Source organism: Phacochoerus africanus, chromosome 14 (genome assembly GCF_016906955.1).
Source record: "Phacochoerus africanus isolate WHEZ1 chromosome 14, ROS_Pafr_v1, whole genome shotgun sequence".
Classification (NCBI taxonomy): Eukaryota; Metazoa; Chordata; class Mammalia; order Artiodactyla; family Suidae; genus Phacochoerus; species Phacochoerus africanus.
Genome location: NC_062557.1, coordinates 56361996 through 56383778, shown reverse-complemented (window position 1 = coordinate 56383778; position 21783 = coordinate 56361996). Strand labels below are relative to the sequence as shown.

Below are 21783 nucleotides of genomic sequence, written 5' to 3'. Positions count from 1 at the left end.
CCGGAGTGGACGCGCTGTGGGGGTTACAGTGTGGCTAAGGGGGCAGAAGGCGTGAGTCGCATGCTCTCTGGGAGGAGGGGACGAGAAAGCCAGCTCCGGCCAGACGAGGTGCCCCCGTGAGAAGCCGCTCAGGGTGGGAGCTGAGAACACAGGCTCTGAAGCCAGGGTGGCACGTGTTCAAGTCCTGGTGTTTCCAACTTCTAGTCGTGGGGTCTCAGGAAATGTCCTGGGGGGCTGGGGGCTTCAGTGGCTGCATCTGTGAATTGGGGGCTGATGGAGGGGGGGCCACAGTGCCCTCCCACAGGACCGACGTGAGAATTAAAACGACCACACAGTGAGCACCCGAGGCGCCCCGGGGTGCTCTTCTGCGACGGCCGTGCACCTCCCCGCAGCCGTCCCCTTCTGGAGGGCTGGCCGGCCGCAGGCCACCCTGTCACCAGAACTGCCCCGTGCGGATGGCCATTTGGCTGCAGGGCCCTTTTTCTTCCATCACAAACAGGTCCCCGAGGCACAGAGCAGAAACTCAGCAACTGACATAAACAATTTCAAACAATAATTTCAGAAGACAAATGGCCCCATTTGGGCATGGAGATTCCTCTCCGAGGCTTTCCCCGCTTGTTTGTGTGATCCATGGCCTAGAGCCACGAGTGAATTAGGCGGACAGCATGTGCACCCCGGGAGGCAGGAGGGGCCCGTGGGGACCACAACCTGCATTTGACCTGCTTTCCTTGAAAGCTAGTGCTGGGGGGGGGGGGTCCCAGGGGAAGGGGACTCTCACTTCTGCCTCCCAAAGTCCCCCAGCCATTGGGAGGGGTCACCAGATTCAGGTCCAGTGCTACCGTGGTTTCCATGGGTGAATCTGGGTGGGTCACTAACCCTTCCTGAACCTCTGCTTCCCATCCCCTAAGTACCACCTGCAGCGCTCAGGGTAAGACTCTGTTAGCCAGGATAAGTTACTACACAAATATTCAAGAGCTTAAAGCGGGTACCCAGTGAATTCCTGATGAGAACTGTTAACGAAGGTGAATTAGAACTTGGAACGAAGGTTTACCATAGCATCAGAAAGAATAAAGTATCTAGGAATAAATAAGAGACAAAAGACCTGTACTCTGAAAACTGTAAGCTGCTGATGAAAGACGTCAAGGATGACACAAACAGATGGAAAGCTATACCTTCCTCTTGGATTGGAAGAATCAATACTGTCACGATGCATATACCACCCAAGGCAATCTACAGACTCGATGTAACCCCTATCAAATTACAAATGGCATTTTCCCCAGAACTAGAATTTTTTTTTTAATTTGTATGGAAACACAAAAGATCCCTGATAGACAAAGCCACCCTGAGAAAGAAAAATGGAGGTGGAGGAATCAGGCTCCTTGATTTCAGACTATAATACAAAGCTACAGCCATCAAAACAGTATGGTACTGGCACAAAAACAGCCATATAGATCAATGGAACAGGATAGAAGGCCCAGAAATAAACCCACGCACCTGTGGTCAACTAATCTATGATAAAGGAGGCAAGAATATCCAATGGAGAAAAGACAGTCTGTTCAATAAATGGTGCTGGAAAAACTGGGCAGCTACATGCAAAAGAATGAAATTAGAACACTCTCTAACACCATACACAAAAATAAACTCAAAATGGATTAAAGACCTAAATGTAAGACCAGATACTATAAAACTCTTAGAGGAAAACATAGGCAGAACACTCTTTGACATAAACCACAGCATATCTTCTCGGATCCACCTCCTAGAAAAATGAAAATTAAAACAAATGGGACACAATTAAACTAAATTTTTGCACAGCAAAGGAAAGCATAAACAAAATGAAAAGATAACACACAGAATGGGAGAAAACATTTGCAAATGAAGCAACTGACAATGGATTAATCTCCAAAATATACAAACACCTCCTGCAGCTCAATATAACAAAACAACCCAATAAAAAAGGGGCAGAAAATTTAAATAGATATAAGACATACAGATGGCTAAAAAAAGCATGAAAAGATGCTCAATATCACTCATTATTAAGAGAAATGCAAATCAAAACTGCTATGATTTGCGTTTCTTACACCAGCCAGAATGGCCATCATCAAAAAGTCTACAAACAATAGGTGCTGCAGAGGGTGTGGAGAAAAGGGAACCCTCTTACACTGTTTATGGGAAGGTAAATTGGTGCAACCACTATGGAAAACAGTATGGAGGTTGTTCAAAAAAATAAAAATAGAACTACCATATGATCCAGCAACCCTACTCCTGGGCATCTATCCAGAGACAACTATAATTCAAAAAGGTACATGCACCCCAATGTTCGTTGCTGGACTATTTACAATAGCCAGGACATGGAAGCAACCTAAATGTCCACTGACAGAGGAATGGGTAAAGAACATGTGGTACAGATATACAAATGGAATATTACTCAGCCACAAAAAAGAATGAAACAATGCCATTTGCAGCAACATGGACCTAGAAATTATCACGCTAAGTGAAGTTAGTGAGAAAGTGAAAGACAAACATCATATGACATATCTTATATGTGGAATCTAAAAAACAGGATACAAATAAACTTATTCGTAGAACAGAAACAGATTCACAGACTTCGAAAAAGTTATGGTTACCAAAGGAGACGTGTCGGTAGTAGGGGGAGGGATGGACTAGGGGTTTGGGATTGGCATGTGCACACTGAGGTCTAACTGAGGTCTATGGAATGATTGGCCAGGGGAGACCTGCTGAACAGCACGGAGAACTCTCCTCAATGGTGGTGATAACCCAGGTGGGCAAAGAATCGGAAAGAGAATGGATGTGTGTACCGCATCACTTTAGTCGTACAGCAGAAATGATCACAACACTGTAAATCAATTATACTTCAATAAACTTCTAAAAACCGCAAATTCAAACCATTTCAGAAAAAAAAAAAAAGAATTTGGATGAAAGGCTATGCTTTATGAGGGCAAGGGAAAAGAATTCTTTCCAAATTAACAGGATGTTTCTCATTCCACGCTGCTATAAGTCCTGACTAGAGATTTAAGTTCCTTTGAGATCTTAAGGGAAGCCTGTGGTGTGCTGTGTTGGCATTTAAAGCATATGATGCCTTTTCCGATTATTAAAAAAAAAAAAACAAACCCATGTGCATTAAGAAAATGCAGAAAATGTACAAAATTTCAGGATGGAAAGTGAAATTATTGGTAATTCAAGTCGGTAGGGGCAATCAACACCCACTTAGACTTTGCCCTCTTTCTTCCAAAAAATCTAGTGTCTCAAGAATGAAGATTGGCGTCTACATGCAATTCTGAAAGCTCCTTTGGGCCTTATAAACCTCTTTCCATGGTATTAGCCATTCTTTGAAACTGTCACATTTAACACACACGTTATAATCCAGTTCCGTGTATTCACACCTCCTTTTGTTGAGCATTTCAAGTTTTCCTTCCATTTTTCTGTAGCGTGTATAATGCTACAAAGAACATAAATTTCTGACCCTTCATATGATGTATAGAGCGTATTCCCAACATACGATCGATATATACATGCATGTATTTTACATGTATACTGTTATATATAAGGTCATGATACATATAACATTGACTGATATATATCCACATATACAACAGTGTGAGTATGTGTGTGTGTAGTGTGTATATATAATATATATATGTACTTATACTGTAACTTTAAGGTTTGGGAAAATAGTTAATGTAGGTACATTAAAAAAATTTTTTTTTGTCCACACCGGCAGCATGTGGAAGTGTCTGGGCCAGGGATTGAACCTGCACCACAGCTGTAACCAGAGCCGCAGCAGTGACAATGCTGGATCCTTAACCCACGGAGCCACAAGGGAACTCCTTAAGATTTTTTGTAAACATTAGAAAATAATCTTGGCTCTACTGTTTCTATAAATTTTTGAAACAACCAAGCATAATATTTAAGAACATTTTCTGTCTCTGGGACATTCCGTGGTGTCAGATTCTAGTCTGTGTGTTGAGACCAGAAGCTTCTGCAGAGGCTGGTGCTCTTATCAAACCCAAGGGCTTCGCAAAGTCTGCGCCTATTCTGTTCACCTCTACAGGTGTCGAACTTGCTGAATTTCACCTCTTCTTCTAATCTAGTTCTTTCCATCATGCAGCCAGGGAAGAAGACTGCTCTGTAGGAAGAAGGCTTTAAGCAGAGGGATCATTTATTTTGCTGAGAGCCACTGGCCGTCACAAAGCCGGGCATCGGCCCATCTTTGCACACGGCTGCCCACCCTCGCTCCACGTTCCACTGAGCATCACGTGGTGAACTTGGCTCTGGGGGCCCAGAGCTCTGCTTCTACATCTCCTGCGTGACCTTGGGCAAATTTCTCAATGTCCCTGACTCTTCATCGCCTCATCCGCAAGACCGGTTGTGTCATCTCCCAGAGTTGTTATGAAAATTTAAGCATATCCAGTGATGTGATTTATTTTTTGGGGGGTGGGGGGGAGTTTAATGCGCCATAAAAATACAAGGTGTTCCGACTGAGCCGACTGCTATCTGGTCGTGAAAGTGGTTCCCTCTGGAGAGAGCCCTTCACCTCAGTTTCAGTTTCAGATGGAATAATATTTTCAGTTGCAAGGGTGTAAGGATTTGGGTTCTCCGTCAAGCCTGAAGGACAGCCATGAGCTGTGCCTGTCCCTAGAGCCAATGGGTAACCTCGGAAGGAACCACACAAGGCCTGGGGCTCTCATCAGAAACACATGAAGACCTGAGCTGGGCAAAAAGCACCCCTCTCTGGAGCAGGAAAATGATACCAATGCCTTCCTCAAAAATTTTTTGAAAGGGAGGGAATGCGGGATGAACTGTATATATAAATCACATTATGGAATACTGCCTCAATTCCATAACGAAAGTGATTTTTCACGGCGCTTCAACACAACCTGGGGTAAAAAGAAATGAGAAGAGCCAGCAGCAAATATTCAGATGTCATCATGAGAGGCAGGCTGCAAATTTAGCAAGAGTACGATGTTGTATAATAATATTGAGGTTTTTTTTTTAAATTTCATTTTCATTTTCATTTTCTGGCTGTACCTGTGGCATACGGAAGCTCCCAGGCCAGGGTCCGAATCCAGTTCAAGTCTGCTGCAACCTACACCAAAGCTGCTGCAACACCGGACCCTTCAACCCACTGTCCAGGCTGGGGATTGAACCCACACCTCTGCAACCACCCTCGTCACTGCCGTCGGATTCTTAACCCACTTAACAACCCACAGGAACTCCCGAGGTTATTTAAAAAATATCGTAAGTTAACATCTTATAGCGCGTGGATATCAATAATGCTGTGACAATTAATATTAACCTGTGACTAAAACTGCTATACCATCGACAGAGCATAGAAATACACTCCTGTACGAGGGTGAATACTTTATATATTTTTAAGGTTTATTTATTTATTTACTTATTTTTTATATTATTTATTTTTATTTTTATTGAATGAATTTATCACATCTGTAGTTGTATAATGATCATCACAATCCAATTAGGGCGAATACTTGACATGCGCCGTTTCGCCAAAGCCTCCCACAGTGCCCACGGGGCAGGCATTTTTGTTTCCACGTTAGCAGATGGAGACGTGGAGAGGCTGCAGGACACGATCAAGGGCGTACAACCAGGAAAGATGGAACCAGGACTTGACCCCAGGTCAGGTGGACGGCGGGGCCACCGTCGCAATGCACTCACTCGGATTTTCCAACCTAAATGAATCTGAGGGGTTGCTGGTATTCAGGCTCAGCCGGGGACCAAGCTTTCTCGGTTCTGGCTGGAATGTGAGCATGCTTTCGGCCTGGTGGCAATTTATGACAACTTAAACCTCCCAGGTATTCAGCCAGCTCCTGGTGCAGCTGCTCCTCCGAGAAAGAATCCTTCGTCTCTCATCACTCCCTGGCTTAAAAAATAAACAAGCAGCGTCCACTGCCAGTGCCTGTATGCCAAAGTCACTCCTGACTCTTACAGAAGATTTAGGAGCCCCTGAATAGATCATCAAAGTAAGGAATATAGGAATCTATATGAAAAACTAAAAATTACTCATTCCCCCCCCCCCCCCCCGAGATAATCCATGAGAATGGCTCTTCCCAGGCTTTTTTTTTTTTTTTTGTCTTTTTGTCTTTGTTGTTGTTGTTGTTGTTGCTATTTCTTGGGCCGCTCCCGCGGCATATGGACATTCCCAGGCTAGGGGTTGAATCGGAGCTGTAGCCACCGGCCTACGCCAGAGCCACAGCAACGCGGGATCCGAGCCGCGTCTGCAACCTACACCACAGCTCACGACAACGCTGGATCCTTAACCCACTGAGCAAGGGCAGGGACCGAACCCGCAACCTCATGGTTCCCAGTCGGATTCGTTAACCACTGCGCCACGACGGGAACTCCCCAGGCTTTTTTTCTATGCTTTACCACTTGTGGTACATTCATGGTATATTTTGATCCCTCACCTGTAAGCTTAGAATATTTTCACTTTAAAAATATTTTCTTTTTAAAGGGCACCCCCGTACACTGTTGGGGGAGTGTAAATTGGTACAACCAGTGTGAAACCAGCATGGAGGCTTCCCAGAAAACTACAAACAGAATGACCATATGACCCAGCGGTTCCATGCCTGGGCATATACCTCAAGAAACAAAAACGCTCATTTGAAAAGCTACATGAGCCTCAGTGTTCAGAGCAGCCTCACTTACAACAGTCAAGGCACGGAAACAACCTAACTGTCCATCGGCAGACGAATGGATATATGAAAGCCTGTGCCACACACACAATGAAATACTATTCAGCCGCAAAAAGAATGAACAGTCGCCACTGGCAGCCGCAGGGTTGTAATTGGAGGGCTTTATGCTCAGTGAAATAAGTCAGACAGAAGGACAAACGCTGTATGATATCACGCACGTGTGGAAGCTAAAAAAATACAACAAACGTGTGACTATAACCAAAAGGAGACTCATGGATGCAGAGAAGGAACTAGTGGTAACCAGTGGCCAGGGGCACTCCGGCCGGGCGGGGGGCGTACAAACCCCTGGGTGTCCGTGAGGCTCAAGGATGTGCTGCACTAGACGGGGAGCAGAGTCAGCGTTTTGGAATAACGGCAGATGGAAAAGAACTTTGTAGGATTGCACACAAATCTGAAAATATAAAGTCTTTTTTTCACCGTCTTCTGACTAAGACATGAGCATGTATTTAGAATATATTGATATGCCTCTGTGTGTGCGCACGTGTGGGTGCGTGTGTTGGGGGAGGGCGTCATCTGAAAGCTGGGCCCTTGTCCCAGCCTCTCCCTCTCTCCCTGCCTCCCGGCCACCGTCTGCTCTCTGACCAGGTGCTCCTCTGCATGTTCAGGGTCTTAGAGCAAAGTCTAGTCTTGCTGCTGGGGGTTTGCAGAAATGTCTTGCAATTTTTTTTCTCAGGTAAACTGAGATTTAAATGCACAAGTTCCATTAGACATCCTGGGATTTGGGACAGAAGGTATGTACAATTAATAAGTTACTTGGTATCGGAAACAAGGAGTTCCGTTCATTGCTGTTTAGGAAATCAAGGATGATTGGCAGGAAATCATCATTTAGGAAATCAAGGATGATCTTGGATAGGCAGCTGCAGTTGCAGCCCAGAACTGGGGTAAATTCATTCATTCCCTCATTCATTGTTTCTCGGGCGGCACCCCTGGCACGGGGAAGTTCCTGGGCCACGGACTGAACCCGAGCCACACAGCAAGCCAAGCCACTGCAGTGACAATGCCACATCCTTAACCCGCTGCACCACAAGGGAACTCCCAGAACTCCACGGGAATTTCGAAGGAACCCACTGGGCCTAGTGTGTGTATGGGATGGGGGTGGGGGTGGGAGGAGAGAGGTTTGGGTTGTAACCGAGATGGTGGGCACAGCACGGTGGGTCAGACGGGATCAGACCTGGCCTCCACCATGCAGCAGGTCTATTCCTCTGAGCATCCTGAGCCCTAGCTTCTTCATCTATAAAATGGGACAAAGCATACCCATCTCGCGGCATTTTTGTAAGGATGAAATGGGATAACAAAAACACCACCAGGTCTCAATATCTCCCAGCGCCCTTCTCGTCTCCTGTGAGAAAGAATCAATCATATTTAGTAACGTGGTCACATGTGGTCCCCTAATGGCAGATCACACAGAGGTATCCAAACGTTTCCCAAGGTATCAGGCACCTGTGGCTCCTTTTCCTTTTTATTCTTGACAGAAAAAGTGTGAATGGCTCCTTGACCACCCGTCCCCACTGGATAAACATCCAAGGTGATGCTGAGTTGGTTCTTTTCTTTTTTTTAAATTATTATTATTATTATTTGTCTTTTTGCCTTTTCTAGGGCCGCACCCATGGCATATGGAGGTTCCCAGGCTAGGGGTCAAATCGGAGCTGTAGCCACCGGCCTACACCAGAGCCACAGCAATGAGGGATCTGAGTCGAGTCTGCAACCTACATCACAGCTCAGGCAATGCTGGACCCTTAACCCACTGAGCAAGGCCAAGGATCGAACCCGCAACCTCATGGTTCCTAGTCGGATTCGTTAACCACTGAGCCACGATGGGAACTCCATGAGTTGGTTCTATCATTGGGGTAAGTACACACTGCCACGTGGAAAGGGATACAGTTTGACACTGGTACATTGCAAGAGCCATGAGCTACCACAGTGGATCCCAGAGATTCATAGCCACGATTCCCACGCTTAGCTATTTACTCTCAAGGATGAGTATCCTCTAAAGCAATCCAGAGGATGCAAAAGGCTATATGTGTGAAGAGTTTGTAGTGTTATTTATGACATAAAATCTGTACCTGGTTTAATTTTCCAATACAAGGTGGGGCGGTGTCGTCAGTTATGATGTGCTAACTCGGTGGCCTACGACACAGTCTTCAAAACAAGAATGATGCTGCTAGGTAGCAGCTTGAAAAACTACCCAGGCTATGATGCCGCCCGATTAACAACTCGGGCATATGCTCTGCCTCTGTCTGTCCAATTCTCTCCACACCCGGACAAGGACAGGAAGGGAGCACAAAACAGCAAAGACCCTGAACATATAGAGGCAGTCACTGTTCAATTCATGGTGAAGAGCCTTTTCTGGATTTGGCATCACAGCCCTGTCTGGAGCCTGTGTATCAAAAAGTTGCCCGTGGAACTTGACCTTGACCCGAGAAACCAGCCCAACCAGTCACCAGGACAACAAAACTGAATGACTTCCTAAAGGGAGAAGGTTTCCAGAAAGAGGAAAGTCACAGCAGCTTATGGGGTATTTTCCAGTCATCGCCTGTGAAATAGGGAGATTCCCCGGGGCTATGTGACTGTATTTTCGGAGAAAGAATTGATGACTTTGTGCCGCTTAAGAGTCCAAGGGAAAGAGATGCAGGCAGAAGGATGGATAACTTACTTAAGAGGTCATCTAAACGGCAGCATTAGGCAAGACACGAGGCATTTGCGAGGCTGCGTGTTCCCTGATCAATGCCACACATATCAAGGGGTGGCTGAGTTTCGAAACACAAGGGAACCCAAGAAACACATTTGACACTATTACCGTGGCTTGATCCACTGCTTCCACTGCTAGAATTCTATTGTTTTCTCTACTGATCTAAGGTGGCTGAATAAAGCAAACACCAACAGGAGTGACTGAAATATAAGAGCACTACTCTTAGCGGTGTCTACAGGGAAGTAGGAGAATTTGTCTTCCCTCGACCAACTGGAGAAGGTAGTTCTCCTTCAGTGGTTCCAGAGCACACTTTGCTGGGCTCTGTAAAAATAAAAGTCAGGAATTGGGCCCTATTTATTCTGGATTTCTGGGAATAAATGAAACAGCTTCTTTTAACAAAATGTGGAGACCCCTGCATTTTACCTAAAAATATTAATTCAAATCTAGTTAAGTAAAGCATGACTTACCAGCTCTTCTGGCTGACATCAGAATAGAGAGATGAGTGCAAATTATGGATGTAAATACCGCCTGTTTAATAAAGGTGAAAATCTTTTTTTTTTTTTTCCAAGATGAAAATCTAAGTACTAACACCATCAAGCTGCAAAAAAACCCTCTTATATGGCTAATGGTGATGGTAGCTGTTTTAAAATCCTATTTAAGTCTATCAAAACCACTTCTCCATGCTTCTCTCTTGTGCAATTCACATACCACCAGGTCAAGTTATCACTTCCCATGTGGGGAATATGGATGGACGTCTTTCTGGAGAAGCCCCAATACTTCTCCGAAGGTCTTTCCCTCCCTAACAGCAGAGCGTTTCACCAGTATGAAAACAGATGCCCAGGGAGCTGCACTGACTGTCCCAAGGTCACGGAGTCAGAGAGTAGGTGTGATGGGCTTCCCCACAGTCCTGCCCACGGGAGAGCAGGCGTGAGGCTGGAAAGGTGGATACCTGGGACGTGCACCTGCTGGCTTCTTCCTGATCTGGGCAAGAGAGCCGGTCACCCTCTGCCAGGTGGCCAGTGAGCATGTGCTGATGAGATGGGAATAAAGAAGATAAAAGACTCCGGTACATTCCATTATCTCCTGTTCAGGTTTGGCTCTTTGGAGGGATATAGAATCCTAGCCCTGGGATTGAGTACTTCTGCCGTGCACTTGTGTTAGTCTCCAACTTTCTTTTTTTTTTTTAGGACCGCACCCACGGCATATGGAGATTCCCAGGCTAGGGGGCAAGTTGGAGCTGTAGTGGCTGGCCTACACCACAGCTATAGCAACTCAGGATCTGAGCTATGTCTGTGACCTACACCGCAGTTCACGGCAATGCCAGATCCTTAACCCACTGAGCAAGACCAGGGATCGAACCTGTGTCCTCCTGGATGCTAGTCAGATTCGTTTCCACTGAGCCACGACGGGAACTGCATTATTCTCCACCTTAACCCAGTTGGATAAGAATCCACTCAATTTGGTTCAATACAATTTGACAAAAACCTTACTGTGTCGGTCATGCATGAGAGCAGATAAAGGGTAAATGCTACTCTTTATGGTCTTAAAAACTTAGGGTTTCTTTTTTTTCTTTTTTCTTTTCAGGGCCGCACTAGAGGCATGTGGAGATGTGGAGGTTCCCAGGCCAGGGGTGGAATCAGAGCTACAGCTGCCAGCCTATGCCAGAGCCACAGCAACTCGGGATCTGAGCCGTGTCTGCAACCTACACCACAGCTCACGGCAATGCCGGATCCTTAACCCACTGAGCAAGGGCAGGGATCGAACCTGTGTCCTCATGGATGCTAGTCAGATTCGTTTCCACTGAGCCACGACGGGAACTGCATTATTCTCCACCTTAACCCAGTTGGATAAGAATCCACTCAATTTGGTTCAATACAATTTGACAAAAACCTTACTGTGTCGGTCATGTGCTAGAGCAGATAAAAGGTAAATGCTACTCTTTATGGTCTTAAAAACTTAGGGTTTCTTTTTTTCTTTTTTCTTTTTTTCTTTTCAGGGCTGCACTAGAGGCATGTGGAGATGTGGAGGTTCCCAGGCCAGGGGTGGAATCAGAGCTACAGCTGCCAGCCTACACCACAGCCACAGCAACTCAGGATCTAAGCCGTGTCTGCAACCTACACCACAGGTCACAGCAATGCTGGATCCTTAACCCACTGAGTGATGCCAGGGGTTGAACCTGCAACCTCATGGATCCTAGTCGGGTTTGTTTCCACTGATGCCATGACGGGAACTCCAGGTTTCATTTTGTAAAAGGCCCCAGACATACGAAATTGGATTCACTGTAATCCTTGGTCCCACGGTCATCAGCCCGCAAATGAGCGTGAGCTGATTTGGTGACATGCCTGTCACTGCTGCCCAGCCCACCTCCTGCCCTTGCCTCTCCCACTCCAGAGGCAACTGCTTCTCCGAATTCTGTATTTATAGTCACCCTTCTTTTTTTTTTTTAATTCTCGTTTTAAGCCCTGCCCCCACAAATACGGCTAAAAATATGTAAAAACATACATTGTTTGCTTTTATCATTTCTAAATAGTCTAAATGGGGAAAAAATAAAATGTCTCCATTCGATGCCTTTTTAAGGGTGCCTGGTCAACGCCGATCACTGTTGTAGGTGGCGGGGAAGAAAGCGGTGAGCGCAGATAGACCCCAATTCCTGGCCTCACTGACAGATAAACAGAGTCAAGTCCCAGGGTGACGGTTCTCCATAGTGAGAGGCGCTTCGGATGAAAATACAGCAGGGCAGGCGTGGAGTGGGGGGGAGGGCTCTTGTCATCGTGATTGAGAAGGTGGGGAAGGGCCCCCTGGTATACGAGGGGACCACCCTGGTCTCAAGCGGGTGGCCTGAGCCAGACCCAGAATGTTCCTTTGGCTCTTAAAAAGAGATTTCAAATTTCCCTTTAGGACTTAAAATACACTCCTCTTTTACGATCCAGCCAACCGTGTTCTCTGGAGGCACAGCCTGTGGGAACCACACGCACAGTATGACGAGGTCGGCTCTAACAGTCCACACGAGGACAGGGGAAGGGTCTTTTCTGCCCCCCTAATTGCACCTCCTGCTCCTAACACGGTCCCCATTACAAGGGAGATCTGAGGCGCTCCTGTCGTGGCTCAGTGGAAATGAATCTGATTAGGATCATTGAGGACACGGGTTCGATCCCTGGCCTCACTCAGGGGGTTAAGGATCCAGCGTTGCCATGAGCTGTGGTGTAGGTCTCAGATGTGGCTCGGATCTCGAGTTGCTGTGGCTGTGGTGTAGACTGGCAGCTACAGCTCTGATCGCACCCCTAGCCTGGGAACCTCCATGTGCCATGGGTGCGGCCCCAACAGGACCAAAAAAACCCAAAAAACACAACAAAAACAAGTGAAATATGAGAGAAATGTTCACCCATGCATATGGAATAAATGAATAAATATGTAACTCTTATACAGCTTTTTTTCCCCAGCATCTTTCAGGCTGCCTGTGTGCTTTTTAAGGACAGAGGAGTTGATCCTTGGTAGATATGCCTGGGGTGGGGCACTGGTGCCTGATATTAATCCATAACAGAAATTTGAGGAGTCAGGAAGAAGCCAGGAGGGAAAACCAGCAGAGTTGTCCCCTGGCTGGGTGAGCAGGGCTTGCCAGCCCCCTACTCACAGAGATGAACCCCCTCGGAGAAAGCGCTGCCGGAAACTTGAGTTTCTCTGTCCAGAAAGAATTTGCCACCGTGTGCCTGTCCCGCGAAACCTGCCCTCTGAGATGCTCTGTGAATGAAGATGAGGCCCATTTGGGAATCACTGCCTTTCAGCCATTCACAATAGACATCAGAAATATAAAGGTCCTCAGAAATCCTGCCGTTAAAAAGCCAATTTAAGTTTCCCGCATACCCGGCTTCCCTCTTGTTAAAATGTCCTGCGGAGCAATTTTAACAGCCTGTGGAATGAGGGCTCTGTGGCCCGTCCAGGGACCTGGGATTGCGGCTGGATGATCTACACGAAAAGAAAAGGACTCCAGAACCAAGTCTGCACAGCAGAGGCCTGCGGAGGCGTGAACGTTAGCAATGCCTTATTGGAAGCTGCCGTCATAGGCAGAATAATGTCCCCTCCCTAGAGACGTCCATGTCCTAACCCCAGAACCTGTGACTATGTCACCTTGCAATGGTCCACTGGAGTGGGCTGTACCCTTGGCCACCACATTCGGATGCTGAAATCGTAGCCCCCAGTGCGATGGGGTGTTTGAAAAATAATGAGGTTTAGATGAGGTCGTGATGGTGGGGGATTAGTGTCCGTGTGAGAAGAGGCATCCGAGAGCTGTCTGTCCATCCGTCTTCCTCTGTGCCATGTGAGGACACAGAGGGAAGGTGGCTGTCTACAAGCCAGGAAGAGAGCCCTCGCCAGAACTTGACCGTGACAGCACCTTGATCTTGGACGTCCAGCCTCCAGAACTGTGAGATAATGCAGGTCTGTTGTGTTGCCACCCAGTCTCTGGCATTTTGTTAGAGCAGCCTGTGCTCGGATGCACGGCACAGGGGAATTAAGGTGCGAATCAACTGGCCTTTAAACATTTTTTTTTTCTTTTCTTTTTAGAGCTGCACCTGCAGCACATGGAAGTTCCGGGGCTAGGGGCTGAATCAGAGCTGCAGCTGGGGCTTCTGCCACAGCCACGGCAACACTGGATCTGAGTGGCATCTGCGACCTATGCAGCAACGCTTGCGACAACCCAGGATTCTCAACCCACTCAGCAAGGCCAGGGAGTGACCCTGCATCCTCACGCAGACTATGTCAAGTCCTTAACCGCTGAGCCACAATGGGAACTCCCGACTGACCCTTTAAAGGAAGGGGATTATCCTAGGGGAGCCCAGTGGAATCACAAGATTCCTTGAATGTCGAAGACGGAAGCGTAGGAGTCTGAGACACTGGGAGGTGCCACAGGGCTGCCTCTGAAGGTGACAGAAGGGGCCACAAGCCAAGGAAGCACAGCAGCCTTTAGAATGTGGAAAGGACAAGGGGACAGATTCTCCTACAGAAACTCCAGAAGGAACGTTGCCCTGCCAACACCTTGGCTTTAGCCCAGGGGGGCCCCTTCCTGACTTCTGACCTCTAAGAAAAGGGGACGCTCCTAGACTGCTGGTGGGAATGGAAAGTGGTACAACCACTACGGAGAACAGTACAGAGGTTCCTCAGAAAACTCAGTACAGAACTACCACAGGTCCAGCGGTCCCACTTCTGGATATATATCTAGAAAAGATGAAAATTCTAATTTGAAAAGATACATGCACCCCAATGGTCACTGCAGCACCATTCACAATGGCTGAGACATGGAAGCAACCGAAAAGTCCACTGACAGAGGACTGGATAAAGAAGATGTGGTACATATAAACCATGGAATATCACGTAGCCATAAAAAGGAATGAAATAATGCCACTTACAGCAACACAGATGGATTTAGAAATTAGCATACTAAGTGAAGCATGTCCAACAAAGACAAATATCATATTATATCATATACATGTGGAATCTAATAAAATGATACAAAAGAACTTATTTATAAAGCAGAAACAAACTCGCAGATTTCTAATTCAAATTTATGTTTATCAAAGGGAAAACCACGGAGGGGAAAGGATAAATTAGGGAGATGGGATTAACAGACACAGTACTATATACAAAACAGAAAACTAACAAGGACCTACTGTATATACAGAGAAATCCACTCAGTTTTCTGCAATAACCTGTATTCAAAAAAAAAAAAAATGGAGTTCTCGTCATGGCTCAGTGGATTAATGAATCCAACTAGGAATGATGAGGTTGTGGGTTCCATCTCTGGCCTTGCTCAGTGGGTTAAGGATCCAGCATTGACGTAAGCTATGGTGTAGGTTGCAGACACGGCTCGGATCTGGCGTTGCTGTGGCTGTGGTGTAGACTGGTGGCTGCAGCTCCAATTAGACCCCTAGCCTGGGAACCTCCATATGCCTCGGATGTGGTCCTAGAAAAAGACAAAAAAAGAAAAGAAAAAAGAATAGATATATGTATATATAAAACGGATTCACGTGGCTGTACATCTGAAACTGATAAAACATTTTAAGTCAACTAGACTCCAAAAAAAAAAAAAAAAAGATAAAAAAATCAGTGTTGTTTTAACACATGAAATTGGCAGTAGTTTGCTACCACAGCAACAGGAAACTCATGCTGTTGCTGAGGAAAGGATTGGGGGCTGTCAGCAAAGGAAGGAAGAATAAATTCAGCTACAAATAGTTTGTGCCAGATGTCCAGAGTGATAGTCAGCCCTTGGCTTTCTCCTGTTCTGATTCCACTTTGTAGAAATTCCTAAAAGATTTGGCTGCAACAAGTTTTCCTGAAACTTTTTTTGGGGGGAGGGGTGCACCTGCAACATATGGAAATTCCAGTACTGGAGATCAAGTCCAAGCCACAGCAGTGATGAAGCCAGGTCCTGAACTCACTGAGCCACCAGGGAACTCCCACAATAGTTCTTTAGAAGGGAAACCCATTAACAGACCTCTCTCTCCTTTTGATCTTTTGTGCACAGTGTGTGTGTGTGTCCTTGTGTCTTGTTGACACAGGATTATGGTATTTGGGAAAATTACTGACAGTGATACCGATTAAGGATATTGACATAACAACAGTAAGACAAGTAAAAACAATAAAATGTGGTTTGTTTAAAAGCATCAGCAATGACTGCATTTAAGTAAACCACCTATGTCCAACTGTCACACAGCCCAGTCACAATTTTGCTTGTTCCCAATCTCTATGGTTTTAGAGAACCGTTAAAAGTTTCTAAAGGGTTTGAGCAATCACCTAGTACAAGCTTGACATGTACAGATGAAGCCACGAGATTCAGAAAGAACTGACAAACCCAGTGTCATGTTGCCTAAGAATATCAATAAGAGAACAATATTTTTTGAGGGCTTCCTAAGTGCCAGACATTTTTCTAAGTACTCTACTTGTATCAGCACATTTAATAGTCACAGCCACTCTATAATCATTCTCATCATTCAAATGAAGCAAATCGAGGCAGAGAGAATCACTGACCAACGTTATATAGCTGGTAAATAGAGGTCTCTGCTAAAAAGCCAGAGAGTCTGGCACTAGGACCACACAATTGGTCATGAAACCCTGCAGGCTCTCCAGTAAGATGAGTCTGTATCATGTTTGTCCGGGTAAACTTTCGTGTTTATTGCTTGGTAGCATGACTTTGCAGTTAATACCAAGGTCACTGGAACACAGAAAGTTGGTTGAAGCTGTGGGCAAACATGTCAATTTCAGAGTCGAAGCAGTTATCTGATCCCTTATAAACCAGCCCTACCACGAAGGGAGTCTTGCTATGATCAGAGAACAATTGCATTTTACTTGTTTGTTTGTTTGTTTGTTTTGAAATCTTTTAAATGAAACACACCAGAACCTCCTATCACAGCAAACACAAGCAGTGAGATAGAGTTTTATGAGTTTACATGAAGAGTAGCTTGTGAAAGAAAAGAAGAAAAGCAATGAAAGCAGTGGGGAATGAAAACAGAGAAGAGGCCTTCTTTAGCCACTGCTAGCCGCCAGATAAACCCAGGACCCTTCGGAAGAGACCCTCCTGTTTGCATGCTGCCAGCTGGACTTCTGGGCTGTGGCTGTAATTATCGCCAGGAAGGAAAATCACTGTGCCCAATATCACTTGTACTTCGTTTTACATTTGGCTTGTTTTCTTCTGTATCTTTCAGGAGATTTCTCAACCTTTTGCATCTCGGCTGACGAAACGACTGTGTCCATTTCCAGACCCAGCTCCCCTGTCTGTCAAAGGTAGAGGGTTGCACCTGCCTATGGCTGCTCTGAGATCTTTTCCCAAAGCAACCCTTCCTGTGACACGAAAGCCTGTCCAAGTGAAAAACCAAAACCAAAACCAAAACCAACGTGAGGCTGCAATTGGAATCCTCAGAGCTCCAGGGTCCAGGTCTGCAGGGTCCACCCTGGAGACACCAGGACTCCGCCAACCCACTGATAGAGGAACAGAATAAACAGCGTCTTCCTTTGCACTGCGGCTGAAGGAAGCATTCGTTTGATGGGTCTGTTTTGCAACTCTACTACGAAGTGTACATCACACCAAATCTTACTCGAGACAAACCAGCCCCTCCTCTGCCCCTGGAGGAAACTGGCAAGGGAGCCTTTGAAATGAGCGGAGCTTCTTGCAAAAATAAATCCACATCCTCTCTTCTTCAGAAAGGTGGCAGTGTTGCCCTGCGGTTTCGACCAAATTACAAAGCAGAGGCGAAGTCTCTGGTGGATTAACAGGCCAACCACCTCACCTCACCGGGGAAAGGAAGGGAAAGATTAATCCACTGCAGGATCTGGCAGACTTGCCCTGGATCTTCAGGGCGCTGAGACTCACGGCTGCCTAAGTCCTCAAGTTTTCATCTCGCTTTGACCCGGTACAGAGCCACAGAAAATCGCCAGTGGACCCCACAGACACCTAAAAGCCAGGAGTTCCTAGAGAAGTCTCAGAGGACCTTACTCTCCAGCAGCCACTCTTCTCGTTTCTTATAACATCCGTCCAAGGGAAACGCCGAGTGGTCCCCTTGGGGGGTGGGCAGGGGTTATGGAACACTTAGCAAACTACACCAGCATCCTGCTAACACCTGCTACAGAAATGCGCCCATCAGAATTCACAGAAAGTAACCCACCATCTAAACAGAAGTTGTAACCATGTATTTATTGAGCAGATTGTTACCACTTTTATAAAACCAATATTCTGCACAGAGCTACTGAGAAGGATTCTAGGAAGCCTCCCGGTCTCAATGGGGAGGCCCACACATCCGTACCAACCCCTCATGTGGTAGTGAAAGCCCTGTCTCCTCTCCACTCACCTTCACACAGCGTCCTCTGAGAAGTTTCTCTATCACCACTAATACAGAAATTTGGGGGAAAAGTCTCCATTTATAAATATCAGATGGTTTGGGAAAAAATATTTGTGGCACTGGACTTTTTTTTTTTTTTTCCTACAGTGATGTCATTTTAAATACTTGGTGTGCTCCAAATTTGCTATTTTTACTTCCCCCAAGTGACTTTTTTGGGAAATACATTTGTTTGGATTAGCTACATTTGCAGTGACCCCTGTATCTACTATGCAAGACCAGGTCCATCTTCTCAGCAATTCTAACTGATACCATGCAGCTCTGAAGCATGAAGTCCCCTATTTGCTCACTTTCAAGGTTGTTCCTTTCGGACGGACCCTTTCAAAATTTCTACTCACAGATACAGAGACAAAACATGAAATCAAACGACTGGCCTTTTCACAAACAAAAACCTCGCTCTATAACCCAAAGCGTTTGCAACAGAAGACATTAAAGCCCCACCCCCCACCCCCAAACAAATAAAATTCTTCACTTCCCAAATGTGCTTCTGGAGAACAGAGTTAAAGGAGCCACGGCTGGCTTTGAAGCATTTATTGGAGATCAGACTGGAGCCGAGACGTACAGGAGAGGAAAAGTTGAAGAAGGAATGCTAAGTGCTTAGCCCTACCTGATCTGAACTTGCTTCTAATCAGCAAAGAGTGCTCGGACCCCAGGAGTGTCATGTTGAGTCTCCGCGAGCCGCTGGCCCCTTGGCCAGATGCCTCCTGATTTCCACCAGCAACGGGCTCCCGGGAGCCCAGCTGAGCGCAGTTAACAACCCAGAATTCATCCAACTTTCCGCAAGCGCCCTCGGGTAGGAGTACAGCGGCAGCCAGTGACCGAAACCAGGGTCCCCAGAAAAGTGGCGGCTTCCCCCCTCGCCGTGCGGGGCTACTCCACTCTCCGCCGGCGGGGCCCTGCGCCTCCTTGGAGTCTGGCGGGGCGCCGCGGCATCCCAGGCGTGCTCGGCTGATGTCATAGGCTGCCCGCGCCCGTCGAGCATCCCCACCACGCCTTTATGAAGGTCCCAAGTTTGCTATCTGATCCTTTTTTACTACTGACAGGAGCTCAGCCAATCAGGAGCAGCGAGCCGGGCCCGGGACTCGGAGCCGCCGGAGGAGTCCCGGGAGCTGGGCTTAACTCTTTGCGGCGAGCGGCGCGGCGGGATAGGGGGAGGCGGGGAGGCGACGGGCGCGCGCGCGAGGGGCGGAGCCGCGGGCCGCGGGAAGGGGAGGAGCGCCGCGCGGCGCCCCGAGCGCAGGTGAGAGGGCAGGTGGGCGGGGGGGCAGGTGGGCGGGGCCAGGTGGGTGGGTGGTGACCCGGGGGCGGGGCCTCTCCTGGGAGGCGGGCGGCGAGAGACCAGAGGCGGGAGGCGGGCGGTGGGCGTCTCCCATCCCGGGAAGGGACTTGCCAGCCCGCGAACTCCCGGCGACGGCGCTTTGCAGAGAGGCTGGACCCCTGAAAATAAGAGGCTTCCCAGGAACCAGGGTCCTTACATTCCCCGTCCGTTTGCACAGGGAGGCAGAGATGGAGCGTACATCTCCCAGCTCCCGCATCAAACCTGGATACACGTCCGCGGAGAAAACGAAACGCCTCTCATTTTTCTGGGATGTGCTCTTTTTGGACAAACTTTGCTCAGGGTGTCCGCAGATCCAGCTGGGACACTGTGAAGCCCTTCTGGGTTCTCAGTTGGGTTGAACTCTGGCAGGGAGGGTGTCTCTGGAGCTGAGGGATGTTGAGCTGGGTTTGGGCTCCGCTCGGCAAGGCTAAAAGACTTTTTCCACGAGGGAGTCCCTCCCTCCCGAGGGGAAAATCCGTCCCGAATCCGACACCGAGTGACTGCGCATCCAGAATGTGCCAGGTGTGATAGGCTCATCTGTAAATAAAACAAAGACCCCGCTCTCAAGAATCTTGTGTCCTCGGGGCCGCACAGAAAATGAAAACCAAGCTCTATGCACACATAGTTTGGGGTTGGATTTTTTTGCAACCTTCTATGCACGGGAGCCTCCAGTACCATCTATGGCGTGTGTCTGAGAGCGCTAAACACTGCAAAGCTCAGGCGGTGACAGATGAAGACCTGATGGGACGACTTCCAACGCTCTGAGTTCGGGCCTTGCCCAGAGCCCCGGATCCTTGAGTCCTCCCTCTGAATCGGACCAGTCGCTCGCGTAAATGAGGTCTTCCGGGATAGGCCATTGAATTCCTGATGTGTCAGAAAGGAGGCAGAGGAATCCGACCCAAGTTCCCCTTGGGGATGGAGTCCTGTTTGCAGGACGATGAGATATGCTGAGTGTATCTGTCATTTGGTAACAGGCTCCTATAGAGGGCGTTATTTTCCTAGTGGTTTGAAACTCCAGTGGTTTCAAATGATGCTCATTTATTATCTTGGCGGTTGTGGAGGTCAGAAGTCCAAAGCGGATCTCCCGGGGCTAACATCACAGTATTATCAGGGCTACTTTCCCCTGTGGAAGTTGTAGGGGCAAGTTGTTTCCTTGCCCTTTCCAGCTTTAGAGGGCGCCCACGGTTTTGGTCTCTTGGCTCCCTATTCATCTTCAAAGCCAGCAGGTGGGGCAAGTTCTTATCACGTGATATGGCTCTGCCCTCTCCCTTCGGCCTCCCTCTCCCACGTTGAAGGATGCTTGTGATCATATTGGGCCCACCTGGATAAACTCTGTTGCAAGGTTGGCTGATTATCGAGCTTAATTCCACGTGCAGCCTTAACACCTCTTGCTGTGTGATGTAACATACAGATTCCTGGTTCAGACAGTGGGGAAGGGGCATTATGTCATCAGGGGGCACAGAGGGATCTCTTATTCTACCCACATGTTGTTGCTCTCTGGCGAGCCCCAGGCTCCTGCCCTGCAATGAAAAGAAGTGAAGGGAGGTTTGGGAAGAGCCCAGGAGCCTGGAAGAAGCCCAGCCAGCTCTGGAATGCCGGTGGCTGGGAGGTGCCCTGCAGGGAAGAGAGGCCTGGGATAAGGAATGCTGATGAATTATCTGAGTGGAGGAAAAAAATGATTCTGAGCAATATTAAAAAAAAAAAAAAAAACCAAGCAGATTTTGCTCTTGAGGGCTCAGGAGAGGCACACGACAACTTGGCAGAGAATTGTTTCAGTGAAAGTTGTGATGAAAACGGCTGAAGCCAGCACTAACTGGAAGGGTCTGCCTGACCTGGACGAGCTGGACAGGCGTGGACTGTTTTCCCTCTGCAGGCCTGAGAGGAGAGCCTGTGTGTGTGTGTGTGTGTGTGTGTGTGTGTGTGTGTGTGTAAGGGAGCATAGTTTCTTTTTTGAGTGCGTTTGGGAAATGCTGGTAACCTAGCCCTCCTCAATTTTCCCATCGGAGCATGTAGCTGGCGACATCTGCCCTCTGGGATTCATACCCCCTATGGCGTGGAATATCTATGGATATAAATATGCTTGTATAGGGACTCATCCTTCCCCCTCTCTAGGCAGGCTTTTTTTTTTTTTTTTTTTTTTTTTTTGAAACTTGGAAAGGCTCT

At 47.4% G+C, this 21783-nt stretch overlaps 1 protein-coding gene and 1 long non-coding RNA gene across 4 annotated transcripts in view; one reads left to right on the top strand and one right to left on the bottom strand.

Moving 5' to 3' along the window:
- MYOCD (myocardin) overlaps positions 1 to 21783 on the bottom strand; it is a 212527-nt gene that overhangs the window by 88354 nt on the left and 102390 nt on the right. For 2 of the 3 annotated variants that reach the window (XM_047757098.1, XM_047757099.1), the window contains exon 1: positions 18910 to 19406. The exons of the other annotated variant lie outside the window; for it this stretch is intronic. In XM_047757098.1, coding sequence (XP_047613054.1) covers positions 18910 to 18964 — 55 coding nt within the window. In that variant the 5' untranslated portion in view covers positions 18965 to 19406. Of the gene's footprint in view, positions 1 to 18909; positions 19407 to 21783 lie in introns of those variants that run through there. 3 annotated transcript variants of the gene reach the window in all.
- LOC125114060 (uncharacterized) lies at positions 19486 to 20190 on the top strand. The gene is made up of 2 exons (XR_007131684.1): positions 19486 to 19542; positions 19799 to 20190. It is a non-coding gene; the product is annotated as an uncharacterized LOC125114060 (long non-coding RNA).